The 18,524-nt window shown below is 37.8% G+C and overlaps 1 protein-coding gene across 1 annotated transcript; it reads left to right on the top strand.

Moving 5' to 3' along the window:
- Position 1: 1 nt before the first annotated feature.
- DGKE (diacylglycerol kinase epsilon) lies at positions 2–16,909 on the top strand (the record flags this gene model as incomplete). Its single annotated transcript, XM_084237959.1, has 11 exons — positions 2–462; positions 6,661–6,820; positions 7,554–7,673; positions 9,463–9,606; positions 10,642–10,799; positions 11,207–11,258; positions 12,399–12,512; positions 13,548–13,619; positions 15,297–15,424; positions 15,973–16,084; positions 16,727–16,909. The coding sequence occupies exons 1-11, from the start codon at positions 8–10 to the stop codon at positions 16,907–16,909; spliced, it is 1,698 nt and encodes a 565-aa protein (XP_084094085.1). The 5' UTR covers positions 2–7.
- Positions 16,910–18,524: the final 1,615 nt, after the last annotated feature.

The following is an 18,524-nucleotide window of genomic DNA, read 5'->3' as shown; positions in this document are numbered from 1 at the left end:
GGAGGAGATGGAGGCGGAGAAGCGGCCGGCGCCCTACGAGGGCCTGTTTGCGGACGGGCATCTGGTGCTGTGGACGCTGTGCTCGGTGCTGCTGCCCGTGTTCATCACCTTCTGGTGCAGCCTGCAGCGCTCTCGCCGGCAGCTGCACCGCAGGGACATCTTCCGCAAGAGCAAGCACGGCTGGCGGGACACCGACCTGTTCAGCCAGCCCACCTACTGCTGCGTGTGCGCGCAGCACATTCTGCAGGGCGCCTTCTGCGACTGCTGCGGCCTGCGCGTGGATGAGGGCTGCCTCAAGAAGGCGGACAAGCGCTTCCAGTGCAAAGAGATCATGCTCAAGAATGACGGCAGGGCCGCGGACGCCATGCCCCACCACTGGATCCGGGGCAACGTCCCCCTGTGCAGCTACTGTGTGGTTTGCAAGCAGCAGTGCGGCACTCTACCCAAGCTCTGCGATTCCAGGTACGGCCTTTTGTGGGTGCTGACTGTCCCTGAATGCCCTGTGGGAGTCGGTATTTCAGAGAGTGGTTGTGTAGCGGAAATGTATTATTGAGCAAATGAATAGAATAAAGATTCCAGAAGAACTTCCAGCCCAGGTGAAATGAACACCCCAATGCAGGCATGATTAACAAGTTTGCTTACTTACAGCTCTTTCCCTTTCAAGATTCCTGGCCAGGGCCTCAGCACTCTTACAGACAAGGTGGGGAAGCCGGCCAAGCTGGTCTCTCTCTCCAAGGCCATCCCCGAATGCCTGCTTCTTGCCCACCTTGCCTTGCCCCCCTTGGCTGGGGACTGTGCTGCAAATGGTTGTGTCTGCTGAAAGATGATGCTATCAGTGTAACAGATATGGACACAGTTGTGTATAAATGGAACCCCTGGTCTTTAAACGGGTGCTCAGACCTTACAGGGCTACCCAGGTCTGGGACCTCATGCATGAGTAATAAAGCTTCTGCTGATCTCACCATTCCTGAAGTACCTCTTGTTCTTCCTCTGCCTGGGTAAAAGGCGGTGGCCTGCTTTGATCTAAGCAAATGACCTAAATTACCCACTTCAAGGAAAACAAGCTAATAAACATCCTTCCTATTGTCCAGGCGTGGCAGCTTTGCAATAATCATTTGCAAGGGTGATGGATCTAGCCTGCATTCATCCACCTGCCTTTAGGTGATAAAACTTGGCTCTTAACTCTCCTCCAGAAGTCTCTAAGTGCTGCATGCTTTATGATTCCTGTATGTTATATTTTCATTTTTGTTACTACTGATTTTCTCCCTTTTAGATAAGGAAAAATTAAGTGTGGACAAAGTAACTTTTTCATAGACTCACAAAATTGGTTCATCCTTAGTGTTGTTCCATTAGTTTTGAATGAAAACAAGTGTCATTACAAGGCGACATTTATAGTTATTGGTGCTATAGTGAAATATACTCAAAAAGAGTACTTAGGGCCTCCCCGGTGGCGCAGCGGTTGGGCGCTGGGTTGCGAAGCTGCCCGCGGCCTCTGCAGCGCCGGTTCGATCCCCGGCTGCTCCCCGGCCACCAGAGGAGGGTCCCACATGGCGCGCAGACCTCTCCTGCCGCCCGCTGCTCCCCTCAGCAGTGTACCTCGGTCCTTCTGCCTGCTCTGCTCCCCTCTCTGGCTCTGGTGAATCCTCTCACCCTCCCGCGCTTCTGACTGTACCCAGTGCATGTACAAATAAAAAAAAAAAAAAAAAAGAGTACTTAAAGGGATATTAACACCTTTTTTCATATGGTCTTTTGGGACCTGTAGCATCTTAAACAGTTGACTTTGATTAAGCCAAGAATATTTTAATGCTTTTAAAAACACTTTTGCGTTCTTAAATATTAGTTGTAAATATATGAAGATGTCCTTTGCTCTTGAAGAGATTGGTTAAAGGAGATGCTGCTTTGCACATCACCTATTCTTGTTTTACAGTCGAGGAATTCTACTCAGTGGTAAAATAAAATTGGTGGCCAAGACAGGGTTAGGAATACTAACACTTAACCTTGTCATAGACTTCCGTCGGGACATCTTAAATCTTATTTTAAATACTGTTCCCTATTATCAGATTTAGATTAAAAGTAAATTTTCAAAAATATGTATTTTAAACAACTACAAAGTTCTGTACCCATTAGTTTTTGCTATCTTTCACATTTAGATGTTTTCCTTTTGGCATCAGTGAGAGAGCCAGGTATCTTTAAGTAAATTTCTTATTTCTCTTGTAATTAAGCTTTAATCTTTGAGAACTGGGATTAGTTGGAAAAAAGACATGAATTGAGTATTATTATATTTCCTTCCTTCCTTCCTTGTGTCTTTGTAACTTAGATAAAAATGGCTTCTATAAATATCCTGTTTCAAATACTCCCGAACAGATAATCACAGTGTTTCTGATCATCCACCCAATGATCTTTCTAGAAATATATATCCGACTAAGTCCCTGCTCAGCGTAAAACCGTTCAGTCGTTCCTGAGACTTACACTGATGGCCTTTCAGTGTAAATGCCAGGCCTTAACACAGTACACAAGGATTTACATGCTCTCTGGACCCAGCATGCCTTAGAGTCTTATCTACTACTGCCTGCATTAAATTTTATGTACCAGCAACACCCAGATAGTTGTGGTTTCCTTAAAATAACAGACTTTTTCTTACTGCCCTTCTGTTTTTCAAGTTTCCTTCTCTGTCTTAAGCATCCTCCTCCTGGCTAACTTCTAGGCTTCTTTAAGACTCGTTGTGTCCTTTCCTCCCAAACTCCAGCCCCCAGATGGTGACATAAATCCTGTAGCTCAGTGGTTCTCAAAGTAAGGTCCCCAGACCATCAGCATCATTTGGAAACTTGTCAGAAATGCAAATTCTGGAGTTGCTAAAGAAAACAAAGTAAGATATTTGTGCTTATACCAAAAAATTATTGTTTATTTGAAATTCAAATTTAACTGAGCATCCTCTGTTTTTTTCTGGCAACCCTAGCCTCACCCCAAACCCACAGAATCAGAAATGGTCTGGGGACCTGCAATCTTTGCTTTAACAGGCCCTGAACATAATTCTAAAGTTAGAGAACTGCAACTGACCCTATGTACCTGTTAAAACACAAGCTTGTATCCTTAATTTTTTGTCCTCCACATTGAGCATAATGAATAGTTGTCATGCTACATCAGCTGTTCCTGATTAGCTTGTTCTTGCTGGTTACTGAGCGGTCTGTCCCCAGCATGCTGCATGCCTCACCTATGGTAGAAATTGCCTCTGTAATTTAGGAAGTATTTGTTACTGTCAAGAGAAAAGAGTACCATGTCCTCAAGAGGTATGCATTCTGCAGTATTCCAGTAATTTTATGCAGTATTACTGTCAGGCTTGACCTTCTGTAGGAATGATGTTTTGGGAAAGATAAACAAATATCTATTTAGAATCTTCAAACACAGACTAGACTGGGTTTTACCCAACTCTGGGCTTCTTCCCTGTCTGCATCACATTCTCCAGAACTGGAGAATTTTAAGTGAACATTTAAGACTGTTTGGTCAACAAATTAACATTTCGAAGAATGATATTAACTGATTTTTAAAACCTATAGACCATTTAAACCCAGCAGAGTAAGTAACAATGGCCCTTTAATTTATAATCAGTCAATATATCATGTTCACATATTGAGCATCTATTTAGTGCCAGACACTGTAGATTTTACTTTCCTTGTAGTTTTTTCTCTTTTTCTGCCCCAAATACTACAGTGTGTTTCTGCATCTAGTATTATGTCATTTGTTCCCTAAATTTCCTTTTTTTTTCTTCTTACCTCTGTTCTTATTAAAATAGGAAATTAGGTTATATATTTTTAAGTATTACACTTGTTAAATGAACCTTTGTTCCTTATAATGTTCTGTCTCTTATTAAGAAAACCTAAGGTTTCTGAAGGACTTTCTTCATTATATACTTCTCCCCCTTCCTGCCCCTTCACACAACACACACATACACACACACACACACACACACACGTGTGTTAATGAAACAGCTGATTTTTAGTAGGTAATCACACTGACCACTTTAGTTTTGTCTTTAATTTGCTTCTGTGTTCTGTTGATATATGTTTATTCATTTCATTAATTATCTAAAACAATGAAAGATAACAAATATTTTAGAGCAGAAATGGGCAGACTTTTTCTGTAAATACCCAAAACTAAATATTTTAGGCTTTACAAATCATATGGTTTGTCATAATTATTTATCTTTGCCATAGTACAATATCAGCCATAGATAATGCAGAAATGAATAGGTATAGATGTTTTCCACTAAAAGGTTGTTCACAAAATCAGATACAGACACACTTATAATTTGTCAACTTCTGTTCTACTGTAAATTTCATAAATAACCATCTTCACTTCACATTTACTATTGCTGCCTTCTCCAAAATACTAAAGAAAAAAGCTCTTGTGAACAGATAAGTATTTTTGAGAAAATAATAAAGTCACCAGCAGTTCATTCTCCCCAACCCCAAAACTTTTTTTTACATGTAAAGCAGTCATATTCCTGTACAAGAGTAGCACACACACAAAAAAATAATGGCGCATAAACTTATGAAACATTCCATATTTTCATATGAGGGGATTTTGTAGGGTAATACTCTGTCTTGATAAGAGTTGTAGTTATAGGAATATGATTGTCAATAATCAGCAAACATACATTGTACATTTCATTATATGTAAAATTTAGATCAAAAGAAAAAACCTGCAAATAAATTATGAATTTAGATAATGACATGCCAGTTTGTTGAAATATTTTGGAAGTATTCTGATGTCTGCAACTTTCTTCGAATGCACCAAAAATATGGTGGATAGAAATGTAACAAAGCAATTACAGTAAGATCTAAAAAATGCAGGACGGTAGCAGAAGTGGACAAACTTTGTTCACTGTAAAAAGAAATTAAAAAGCAAAACATTTTAAAATGCAAGAATACAATCTTTTTTTGAAAATACTTGCTAAAGCTTTGAAGCATGAAGTCTTATAATGTCTGCAGTTTATTTTCAAATGATTCAGCAAATGTAGGAGAAAATGTTAATTAAGAATCAGGGTGAAGGGTTGGTTTAGGGGCATTTATTTTGCTATTCTTTTGACTTCTGCATAGTTTAGAATTTCTCAAAATAAAAATTTGGAGGGAAATAATGATTATAAACAATTAGTGACTTGATTGCTAAGACTAAAATATCAAGATATTACTAGTAATGTCTTGTTTTCCCAACAGGTTTGAAATCTAGATCAAGTTAAATATTAATTAGAAAATATGTATAGAGACCAGTATGAATTTTAAATCAGGCATTTCTAAGGGAAAGTATGATGCTGAATAACTAGTAAACATTTTGGCTTCACCTTTACAGAGCAAAGGCTAATAATACCCATTGTGCTGGTTAAAGTAATCTTTTCTAAAATTTATGACAATTTTGTAATTGAAAAAGATGTCACAAATCATTGTACATAGAAAAGATTATTTTATAAATTATGTTAGGACAAATCCTCTTTGGAAGAAAAGGACTAAATGTGTCACACCAAAGCAAACTCCAGCAGATAGACAGCCATAAACAGGATTCTTGAGTAAATAGCAGTAATTGCTTGACATATCTGAGCATCTAGCTGGGAAAAAAGAGCCTTAAAATAGAAGACTAGGAGAGCTGACCTTGAGATAAAAGAATTTTTATCCATTTTTTAAAATTCATTTAATTATGACCGTTTATTTTCTGTCAGCCTGCTTTTGTCTGTACAGTTAGATCTGCCTATCTGTGAGTGGTTAAATGCAGATTAATAATAGAAACCCCAGAACTTTACTGGTGCTATTTTTCGCTGGTTTTACACATGGGTCCAAACATAGAAGCAAATCCGACTGTTGGTGGTGTTCTGTCTGTATTTCAAATGCAACATGCGGATTATTTTTGTCTTAACTGCCAACAAGAAATTGACTGTTGTACTTATATTTACTGAAGTGTTGTTGAAAGATGGTCATAAGTTAAGAGATTTTCTCACTGGACCCTGAGGAATACTTCCAAGGATCCAGGCCATAGGCTTCAGCAGGGCATTTAAGCAACAAGGACTTTAGGCCTGATGAACCTATTTCAACCCAAGTACAAATAAGTAATACACAGAATCATTGTTGTAGACCAACTTTGTTATGTGAATTTTATCTGGTGATGTATTTACCTATATTAGAAGTTAAAACTGAGAAAACTTAAATACTTTTAAAAATAACAATTATGGTAACATAAGTATTTTTATGAAAGCTCAGTGACATTTTACATTTTTTTTTGTTGTAGTGCATTAGTTTAGAAGTTAGATTCTCCTATCTGCTTCTGCATTCAGTCTTTGATAGAGCACATGTGATAGAGCTTCTGGAAAACTCCACTACACTTTTGAGGGAATAAAAGTAAAATAACATTGTAGTATTATTATTAAAGTGAATTTAAACTCACAGACAACTTGAAAGGATCTTGGTAGCTCTAGACCGCACTCTAAGAACCATTGTTGAATTAAACTGCTAATGCATTCATTAAGCAGATAAATTAACATATTTTTACTTTCTGGATTTCATGTTCAATGATGATAAAATTACTGCTTTATTTTTTTTTGACAAAATTGATTCGCTTGCAGAACATTAAGATTATGGTTTAAAATTACTGTCTTTCTTTCTTCTGTATCCCCAGGTGCATTTGGTGTCAGAAAACTGTTCATGATGAGTGCATGAAAAATACCTTAAAGAATGAAAAGTGTGATTTTGGAGAATTCAAAAACCTCATCATTCCCCCAAGTTACTTAACCTCTATTAATCAGATGCGTAAAGACAAGAAAACAGATTATGCCATGGTAATCAGTTTATTTTTCCTTAAATAGTTGATTTCAAAAAGTTATTTAAATCAGTGTATAAGACAATTACAATTGTGTGTGTGAGGGCCTCCCTGGTGGCCTAGGGGTTAAGTCTCAACGCTGTCACCAATTAAGCCTGATTTCTATCCCCAGCCAGGGAACTAACCCAAAAATGGCACAGCAGACCTCTTCTGTCTCACCCATCACTCCCCTCAGCAGTGTATTCCAGTAAATCTGCTTGTTCTGCTCCCCACTCTGTCTCTGGTGAATCCTCTCACCCCCTGTAGCTCTGGCCTACACCCCAGTTCTTGTATGCATAAATAAATCTTTTAAAAAATAATTACCTCTAGTTGCTTCAGGAACCAAAATCAGAACAATGAATGGAAGTTATCGAAAGATGGATTTTTAAACTCAGATTCAGTCAGAGTTTTCTAATTATTTGATTTAGCAGTGAAATGGGCTGCCTGATGTTAGTGAGTTCCTTCTTATGTGACTATCCAAGCATACACTGTAGCGTAACCTAGAATGATTAGGTCACAGAGTTACACATTGTACTCAGTTAAATTAGTCCCTCTCCAAGATCTGTTTCCGTTTGTAGAGTTCTTTGATTTTTATATGTATTGATTTGTACCAGGATAGATGTTTTTCTCTTAGCATATTACTATTATCAAGAATGAAAAATTTACTGCTCACCATCTTTGAGATATTAAACCATCATGTTACTTTTTTTTAGCTAGCCTCTAAGCTTGGAAAGGAGTGGACTCCATTAATAATCCTGGCCAACTCCCGAAGTGGAACTAACATGGGAGAAGGGCTACTGGGCGAATTTAAGATCCTCCTAAATCCAGTCCAGGTAACTAAACAGAAAACATATTTTCTATATTAATCCTTATTTTGTGCAACAATCAGAATACCATGGAATTTCCCTTTCAACATTACACAGCTTAATTGAAATAATTAAAAAAGAAAGAGAAATCACTTGCCATTTCCACACAGATATATTATTTTTATTTTCCCTGTTCTTCCCATGAATGATCTATGCAGTTATGTTATTAGCATTACCCAAACAGTAATCTAGGTACAAATTTGATTGTTTTCTTTACTTAAAAGCATACATTTGGGGGGGGGGGTGTGCCTGGTGGCACAAGGGGTTAAGTCTCAGCACTATGATGCTCTCCACAGCCGCTGTGGCACTAGTTCAATCCCCAGCCAGGGAGGAGACCCACATGGCACAGCAGACCTCTCCTGTCTTGCCCACTGCTCCCCTCAGCAGTGTATTTCAATCAATCCCCACTCTGTCTATGGTAAATCCTCTCACCTCCTGGACCTCTATCCTATACCCCAGTTCTTGTATACATAAATAATCTTTTTTTAACAAAAAAGCATAGGGCCTCCCTGGTGGTGCAGGGGGTCAAGACACAACCTATGAAACTGTCCGCAGCCTCTGCAACCCACAGGTGCAGCAGACCTCTCCTGACTCACCCACTGCTCCCCTCAGCAGTATACTTCGGTCGATCTGCCTGTTCTGTTCCCCATTCTGTCTCTGGTGAATCCTCTCACCTCCCACACCTTTGGCCTGTACCGCAGCTCTTATATGCATAAATTAAAAAATCTCAAAAAAAAAAGCATATGCTTTTTCCATGTGTCTCCATAATCCTCATAATTATATGTGTAATATCTGAGATAATTAACTGAATGAATATGTCACAATTTTTCTACTCTCTTGCTATTACTGATTGAATCATTAGTCTCTAAGGTTGTATGATTATAGATAATGCCTCAGTGAATACCTTTATATTCAGTGCGTTTTCATCTTTTGAAATATTTTCTGAGAATATTTGTAGCAATATTTTTAAAAAAAGAATTTTTATAGAATTATAGCTATCAAAGGGCCTCCCCTGGTGGCACAGTGGTTGAGTGCTGGGCTGCGAAGCTGCCTGCAGCCTCTCCAGCACCGTTTCGATCCCTGGCTGCCAGGTGAGGGTCCCACATGGCACGTAGACCTCTCCTGCCACCTGCTGCTCCCCTCAGCAGTGTCCTCTGTCTGTCTGCCTGTTCTGCTCCCCGCTCTGGCTCTGGTGAATTCTCTCACCCTCCCATGCTTCTGACTGTACCCAGTGCTTGTATTAATAAATAAATAAATCTTTAAAAAAAAAAAAGAATTATAGCTATCAAAAATCCTTGTGTTTTTATGTCATTTTATGAATATTGCAAAATTGTTTTCCAGTAAGATACACTAATTCGTACTAATAGTCGTTCTTAAAAACCCAGTATAAAATATAAAGAGTTCATTAAAGGTGAACTTAGCACGTTCTGGTTTCATGTAAAATGAAAGGAGACAGTGTTATATAAATGGTTATCAATTTGTATGTCGACACCTCATTATTTAGGGGATTTTAGGCAGGTGATTTAACCTGCATGTGCCTCAGTTTCCTGATTAATAGAATGACACTTATACTTCGTAGGAGCAAGGTGAGCCACAGTGAGTATAAAGTGCATCGTGGCTGGCATATTGTTAAAAATAAATGCATTGTGGCAGTGCTATTATTTAAACATAACTGTACTCATCTAAAAGAAAGCCATCCTTGTAGTGGAGGACAGTGTTCAGGAAATAATTTTATTTCCTTTTCTTTCATTTCTAGGTTTTTGATGTAACTAAAACTCCCCCTGCCAAAGCCCTGCAACTTTGCACTCTTCTTCCCTATTACTCAGCTCGAGTACTTGTTTGTGGAGGGGATGGGACTGTGGGCTGGGTCCTGGATGCGGTTGATGAAATGAAAATTAAGGTATCAGTCTTGAAGACCTGCTTGCCTTTCACAGACGCACTTCTAAGATTACCTAGTTATATTGTGTATATATAATTATACAATAGTTGGGTTATATTTTTTATTATGCAGCAGAAGATTAGAAGATATTATTAGTTTCCAATAGCTAAGAATGGGACAGCTATTTTGATTAGTCTGTTCATATAACCTTTAGCAAAACATATTTCTCATAGATACCATCTTACACCAGTGAGAATGGCACATATTAAAAAAACTAGCAACAACAAATGTTGGCGAGGTTGCGGAGAAAAAGGAACTCTCCTGCACTGTTGTTGGGAGTGCAAACTGGTCCAACCACTATGGAGAGCTGTGTGGAGATTTCTGGACCTACTAAACATAGAGCTTCCATATGATCCAGCAATTCCACTCCTAGGTATTTACCCAAAGGACACAGAAACATCAATTCCAAAGAGCACCTGCACCCCTATGTTTATAGCAGCACTATTTACAATAGCTAAGCTTTGGAAACAACCCAAATGCCCAAAAATAGATGACTGGATCAAGAAGATGTGGTACATATACACCATGGAATATTACTCAGCATTCAAAAAAGATAAACACATGCAATTTGCAGCAACATGGATAGAGCTGGAAGGGATCATGCTCAGCGAAATAAGCCAGAAAAAAAAAGAAAAATACCAGATGGTCTCACTCATATCAGGAATCTAGAAAACTTAAATAAGGGACCAGGAAAAAGAATAACTATAAGAAAGAAAATATCAAAATCAATAAACAACTATGAACCAAAGACACTCTATGAGGGGTAGGGGGCGGGGAAAGGAGGGCTTGGGGTCAAAATAAGGGGGTTGTAGTTGTAAGGGGAATATAAAAATAAAATTTAAATAATAAATAAAAAATAATTATTATATATATATAAAAAAACACATTTCTCATATTTGTATTTTTTAATGCTTTGTTTTTAAGTTTTGCCGAGTATTATCACCCTACAAATAGCCTATAGAGAAGAATCTAAAATATCTATCTTCTATACTATAGGGACAAGAAAAGTACATTCCACAGGTTGCTGTGTTGCCTCTGGGGACAGGCAATGATCTATCCAATACCCTAGGTTGGGGTACAGGTTATGCTGGAGAAATCCCAGTCGCGCAAGTCCTAAGAAATGTGATGGAAGCAGATGCAATTAAACTAGATAGGTAAGATAAAATTCCCCCCAAAGGTAGATTTTCTTAAGTATTGGGAATATCATTTGAGTTATAAATGAAGCCTTAAGTTGTTATAAATTTTAAAAATTAAACTTTAAATTTTATAAATTAAAATTTAAAAGTTACAAGTTTGCATTAAAAATGTAAATGTAAAAGACTGTCAGTTTTATGTATACATAGATGCTGGTATTTTGTTGTATTTTTTTCATATTAGGATTGGAGTCTTAAGTTAGGCTTAGTACTTAAGATTTGTATACTCACTTCAATGCACTTATTTTTTCAAATACTGTTTTAATAAAGGAACCTCATCTACCAGGTATCCAGAGTTGACTAGTAATAAATATATTTAATTGGCAGTTCATTTGATAATACTGATTTTTTTGAACTTCATTTTTTAGATGGAAAGTTCAAGTAACAAATAAAGGATACTATAACTTAAGAAAACCCAAGGTATGTTTTTAGGGCCTCAGTTGTGAATAGTTCCAACAAGCATGATGGAACACCTCCACTGTATAAAATGCTGTGCTGTAGTGGGAGGTAGAGACAAGGTATTTATCTCTAGGGAGCTGCTTATGGAGCAGAAGAGAAACCTGTGTGGTCCACTTTCACGCTGAACTGTAGAGTGTGCCGTGGGAGAGAACAGGCTATAAGTGTGCTTAATTCATCCCTAGAAATCCAGGCTGGAAAGATTTCTAAAGGGAAGTAACATGTCAATTGGTCCTTCAAAGGTAAATATAATTTAGACCAAAAAAGAATGAAACAAAGGACTTTCTAGGTGGATGAAATAAGAGACTAGAGGGTGCAAATCATAGCTAGCAAATAATACAGAGATAACAGGTTTGTATTTTTTAAAACCTACTCTGGAGATAGTGAGAAATAGCTTAGAAACCTGAACTAGGGCAAAACAAGGGTTTGGGGAGGAGGACATTTTAGAAGTAGAATTGATCAAGACTTGACAACTGATTGGTATTAAGGGAAGAAAATACATACTGCCATCAGATTTCTAGTTTTTATGACCATCAGGTTTCTGGTTTTTATGACTAGATATATGGAAATGACATTAGCCAAGATAAAAAGTTTGATGTTGGATAGGGAACCAAAAAAGAGTTAGGTTTTGGTCATATCAGCCTTGAGGCTGTGGCACATTGAATAGAGAATGGGGAATTTAGGCTTATCGCTCAGGAACAAGACGGCTGGAAATGGAGCCTGAGGAATGCAGACTTGCACTGGAAAGTAGTATGATTAAGGGAAGAGGGAAAAAGGGGGTGGCAGTAGTCTGGGAAACTGAGAGTTGAAAAAGCAAGTAAAAAATGGAATGGAGTACAGGGGTGGGAAGCCTTGATGCAAATTAGAGCCATTCTAGATACAATCTGAGGTGTAGCATATTAAACAGAAATAGAAAATGAAATCCCTAACTATAGTTATTAGCCTTTGAGCTGAAACTTCTGGAAACTTCACTGAATAACATACAATGGCTCTAATCTGTAAAGTAAATGTAAGATATTAAATTTTCATAACAAACAAAGATTAAATATTGCTTACTATGTGACATGTCCTGGAAAAAGATAATCTGTTGCCTTTTTTTAATAGGAATTCACAATGAACAACTATTTCTCTGTTGGACCTGATGCTCTTATGGCTCTCAATTTTCACGCTCATCGTGAGAAGGCACCATCTCTGTTTTCTAGCAGAATTCTTAATAAGGTGTGTTGGATAAAATAACATTTCCTGCTTATCACCAAAGGTACAGTAAAAATCAATACAATTATATCTAGCACTCTTTCAAGTAAATTCAAATAGAGCTGCCTTATGGAAACATTTCCCTGCCATTTTGTGTAAGACTGTCAGTTTAGATCCTAAGTGTGCTTTATTAAAATATTTTAAATTTTAAAATTCAAAGTGGGAATGTTTTACGGGATGTTTTGCTTAAATGACAACTAAATGAAATAGGGAATAGCCTATCTTACTTAAACAGCTACTAGAATTGGAAAGAAATTCAATGCAGGATAAATTTTTGGTGAAGTAGTAATGGAAAAATAGATTCCCTTGACTTGAAAAACCTCCAAAAGGCAGATGGGATAAGAAAAGGAGTCACCTGTTTACCCACAGCTCTTAACTAAGATCATTGCTCTGGTTTCTGGTACAATGGATTCCTTTCGTGGAAATTTTATTTTGGAAATTTTGAGTGACTTGGTGATTGAGCAACAGAAGGTAAAAAATAAATGTAAAACAACTTTACTCCTGTTTCTTCTTTATAAATATTTCATGTTTATAAATAGTTCCCTTTTGTTACTTTATAGCTAAGGCAGTAGGTATTACAGCATGTACAGTTGGTTATATCTCTCAAAATTAAATTTGTTTTCATCAGGTTTTCTGTAATCAAAAGTGATTATGAAATGTTTGCTAGATTTACCTATTACTTTCATTAACTAATGTGAAATATAGGAAAGGATAGACTGTTTCATTTCATTCTAATATATCTTAATAAAATGTAGCTTTTGGATAAGCTGAGAGAAAATACCATCTAGCCACAAACTCTCCCACATTTCCCCCGGGAGGGCTAATTAAACTCAAAAGTAACATTGCTGCTCTTCCCATCAATCTCTAGCCCACTCTAAGGAAATGTGACTCTGTAGCCATGTCAGGGAGCTTTCTTAATGTTTAGTACAGAGTGTTTTTCTTAATGTTTAGAAGCCTTGTTAGCCTGATTTAATACCATTTTCTGTCCATTTCTCGTAGGCTGTTTACTTATTCTATGGAACCAAAGATTGTTTGGTGCAAGAATGTAAAGATTTGAATAAAAAAGTCGAGGTAAGTTTTTCAAGGTTTGGTGGTGTCTAGATTGGGAAGATCTTTTTAACAAAAATGCTGAATTTTCTATTAACATATTCTGCAAAAATACATGGAGTATTTCTTTTATACCACACACTTTGCTAAGCACATTACAGACATTATCCTGGTAAATTCTCACCACAACTCTGTAAAATAAATGCTGTTATATACCCATCATAGAAAAAAGAAAATTGAAATTAAGTAATTTGCCCAGATTCACCCAGTGCCCAAGTATACATGTAACCAGAGTGTGAACCTAACTTTATCTAACTCCATTGTCTGTTTAACTTTTAACTCTTATGCCAGATGGCCTTCATTTATACATGATGACAAATTAAGGTTACTAATGTGGTGCCTGACACATGGAGACTCGAGAAATTTAAATCCAAAGTTTAATTCATTTTATAGTTATGATGTATTTCTCTTACATACCAAAGCAAAATAAAAATACATGAGCAGTAAAAAAATTATACTGATTAGTTATCACTACAGAATCCCTGACATCATAGTATAGCGAAGTCTTGTGTATATTCCTTGCTTGCTTACAGAAAGAACCTGTAATGGTCAATAACAACAAAGATGTTAATGCAGAGAAACTAGAACTAGTGAAATGGGAAGAGCCAAACAAACAGCTTGGGGAAAAAATGAAAAATTGAATAGGCAATGAGGAGCCAGGGAAAACTGCAAACATTTCCCTTATGTTAGGCAAGGTAGGCAGACACTTAGCTCACAGCCTTTGCAGCTATGACATGAAAAAAATGGCAAGATTTTTCATTTTAAAAAGCTTCCTTCTGCTTTATCATATTCCCTTTTTTCCTGTGTGTTGATAGCATTGGTAGAGTGAAACATACAAGATAGCATGTCATCTTATTGTTGGGTATTTTATTTATACAAAACGTGTTTTTGAAATCACCTACAGAATGCCAGATATTTTCCTAGGTACTAGGGATTCAGTGATAAATCATCCCTTGCTCTCCTAAATTTACAGTCTAGAGAGAAGAAAAACATTTAAAACACACTGTATACAGTATGAGAAGTGATATAACATGGGAAGTATGTAGTCTTAGAGCTATAAATAAGAGCAATACATAACTCAAGGGCTGGAGAAGTTATCTGAGGAAAGTGACTACAACAAGCAAGTCTTTCTGGAAGACGTGACAATTTGGAATCTGAAAATTAAATAGGCGTAAAGAGAGAAATTACAGCATGCTTAAAAAGTATGTGCAGGGCCTCCCCTGGTGGCGCAGGCGGTTGAGCGCTGCACTGTGAAGCTGTCCGCAGCCTCTGCAGCGCCGGTTCGATCCCAGCCAGCCGACGAGGGTCCCATATGGCGCGGCAGACCTCTCCTGTCGCGCCCACTGCTCCCCTCAGCAGTGTACTTAGGTTGTCTGCCTGTTCTGCTCCCGCTATGTCTCTGGTGAATCCTCTCACCCTTCCGCACATCTGGCCTGTACCCCAGCTCTTGTATAAATAAATAAATAGATAGATAGATAGATAGATAAACCTTTAAAAAAAAAAATATGTGCAAAGGCCCAGGGGCAAGGGCCCTGCACCTCTCATATATTTTATATATATATGAAATTGAACATGAATCCTATGTGGGTATGTCTGAAAATAGTGTGCCTGTAGTAACTGACTGCTTGTATTTCTTTAAAGCTAGAACTGGATGGTGAGCAAGTAGAACTGCCTAATTTGGAAGGTATCATAGTTCTGAACATTGGATACTGGGGCGGTGGCTGCAGACTGTGGGAAGGGATGGGAGATGAAACTTACCCTCTAGCCAGGTACGTACATTTATGATTGGTTTTTATGTCACTGTTTTCTTTAAAGTATTCTGTTGGCTCTTTTTAAATTTTAGATATTTTTTTCCCTCAAATTTTCTGTTTTATGTACTTTGTTAACATAAATTTGTAGTAAGTTGGTGGTTCACCTCTGTTTAAAGTTAATTGACCTGGGCCTCCCCGGTGGCTCAGCAGGTTGAGCGCAGTGCTGTGAAGCTATCTGCAGCCTCTGCAGCACCGGTTTGATTCCCAGCCAGCCGGGGAGAAACCCACATGGCTTGGCAGACCTCTCCTGCCTGCCCTCTGCTCCCCTCGGCAGTGTCTTCTGACTGTCTGGATGTTCTGTTCCCCTCTCTGTCTCTGGTGAATCCTCTCACCCTCCTGTACATCTGGCCTGTACCCCAGTTCTTATATAAATAAATAAATCTTTAAAAATTAAAAAGGCGGCTTTAAAAAAAAAAAGAAATTACTCCATGCTAATATGGCTGATTTCCTAATGTGGCTGATTTTTATTGCATCATATAATCCATATTTCCTATTTCCAATTTTAGGTATGATGATGGTTTACTGGAAGTCGTTGGAGTATATGGATCTTTCCACTGTGCCCAAATTCAAGTAAAATTGGCAAATCCTTTCCGAATAGGACAAGCACATACAGTGAGGGTAGGTGAAGTATTTGCTAACAGGTTAATTTATCTCAGTCCATTTCTAAGCAGTAGATAATGTTGAAGAAAATAACACATGCTGTATATAGCTTTCCTTATCAGTGGTTTACATCCCATGTTATTGATTATCCTATGCCAGGGGCTTCAGGGGATGGTTAAGAAATAGGAAATAGCCCTAAATCCAGTTGAAGAAATAAAACATTGACTGGAAAAGAATCTCTTAGACTATCAATGAATAAAGATGTATTAAGATTAATTTTCTAAGAATAAAGTAAATGGGGACCTCCCTGGTAGTCTAGGGATTACGTCTCAGTGCTATCATGGCTATGGCCAGAGTTCGATCCCTGGCCAGGGAGCTGACCCACATGGTGCAGAAGACCTCTCCTGTTTCACCCGCTGCTCCCCTCAGCAGTGTATTTCAGTGGATCTTCCTGTTTTGCTCCCCACTCTGTGTCTGGTGAATCCTCTGTCCTATACCCCACTTCTTTTGTGCATAAATAGATAAAAAATATATTTAAAAAAAAAAGATGAAGTGTAAAAAAAGTCCCCAAGAAGGGATAAGAGACCATGGATGAGATAAAGGAAGACCTTTCTGAACATATTGGGGACTAACTGTTTTCTATTTTTTCCCTGATGCCAGCTGATTTTGAAGTGCTCGATGATGCCCATGCAGGTAGATGGGGAGCCGTGGGCCCAAGGGCCCTGCACTGTCACCATAACACACAAGACACATGCACTGATGTTATATTTCTCTGGAGAACAAACGGACGATGACATCTCTAGTGCTTCGGATCAAGAGGACTTAAAGGAAACTGATGGATGAAGAAATGAAAACTTAATATAGAATTCTCACAAACAAGTAGAATCTTATTCATCCAAAAGTAGAAATGCTCTATCAACTCTTTAATCTTAAGTTCACCAGTAATATAGGAGTATGTGTTCATGTAAATAGCATTCCAAAAATAGCCAGACTTCCAATTGTTTATAAATGCCTGTTCTTTTTTCATCAAAACTCCTTGATCATATAGTACTAACTTTTAAAATGTCCCAGAATGTTACTTGTAGGTGAAATGTTTTCCCTAGCTTTGAGAGTGTTGAGTCTCTGAAGTATGCATCTCATTCCTTGTTCTTGAACCAGGCGTTTGGTAGACACATCATATATCTACAAGAGGAGGTGGAGGGTCATTTCCATCTTCATTTGGAAATGGTAACATCATAACATTTAAAAAATTAACTCGCTCTTTTGAAAGGAGATGGTTAGTGTGAGACCAGCATGGCCAGTGTGGGTGCAGTGCTGTAGCATGCCTCGGCAGAGCTCCTGCACCCCGGCTCCTAGTCCATTCATAAGCATGTATTTCCAAGAAGTCCTAAAAAGAGAAAAGCCAATACTTAATACTTTTTAATTTTTATTGTAGGAGCATTTTTAGGCCATCAGATGTTGTTTGGTTAACTGTGTTCATGACCGTGGTGAGAGAAAGTCAGCATCTCGTTTATAACCTAGTATAGCCAGAGGAGAACCACAGAGGTGAGCTGGTAAAAATTAACATTCAGAGCACTTTGTATTGAAAGTTACGGATTCTGAACTGTATAGCTCACCAGCTTCTCTTTTGATTAAAAGACTGTCAACAATTCAAAAAAGTATACTAAAGAAAATTTACTAGTCAGATTACTAGTTTCCTTGTTACTAGTCAGATTACTAGTTTCCTTGTCACTAGTCAGATTAATTGCTCAAAAATAGCTGAATAATGATTGATAAAGTTTAAAAACTTCAGTGGTCTGGCATAATACAGTGGTCTTTTATATCTAAACTACTTAACAAAATTTTCCCTGAGGGAAAGTGGAGAGAATCCTCTGCTAAAATGTTTATATCATATTTATTTTAAAATGAGAGATATATTTTTTTTACTTATTTATTTTCTTTATTGTGGTATATCTGTGTTTACAGTTTGCAATATGTGGTTTTATTTAGTAAGTTAAATGGATCACAGATGTCCTGTGAGTCAAAATCAGAAATGAAGCCCACTGGCTGCATATTAAAACCCATAGTAATTCTGACAAATACATTATCCAAATATAGTCTCATTCTTCAGAAATATTCAATATTTTCAAAAAGAAGAATAAAGTGTTTTTTACAAAGAGGGGAAGTGAAAACACTGGCAAACTTTTTAGAAGTATTGTTAGTATTTGTCCCTCAATTGCCAAAAACTTATTGAAAGGCTAGTCTGATCATTCCCCACTAGAGGGTGCTCTTCTGTCGTTAGCCAGTCTAGTCCATCAAGTTCTGCAGATAGGCTGACCCATGGGGCTGATTTCCAGCCTGTGCTTTTTCTGACAAATGGTCCCTTTGTGGTCCTGGCGGTCTTTCAGAAGGTAAATCTCTGAAAGACTTGAATGTATTCCCCAAAACATCGTTAGCTCCCCTTCGCATCTGTTATAAA

The sequence above is a fragment of the Talpa europaea genome (genome assembly GCF_964194135.1).
Source record: "Talpa europaea genome assembly, chromosome: 7".
NCBI lineage: Eukaryota > Metazoa > Chordata > Mammalia > Eulipotyphla > Talpidae > Talpa > Talpa europaea.
The sequence above is the reverse complement of the archived record's forward strand: the minus strand, read 5'-3'. Positions and strand labels throughout refer to the sequence as shown.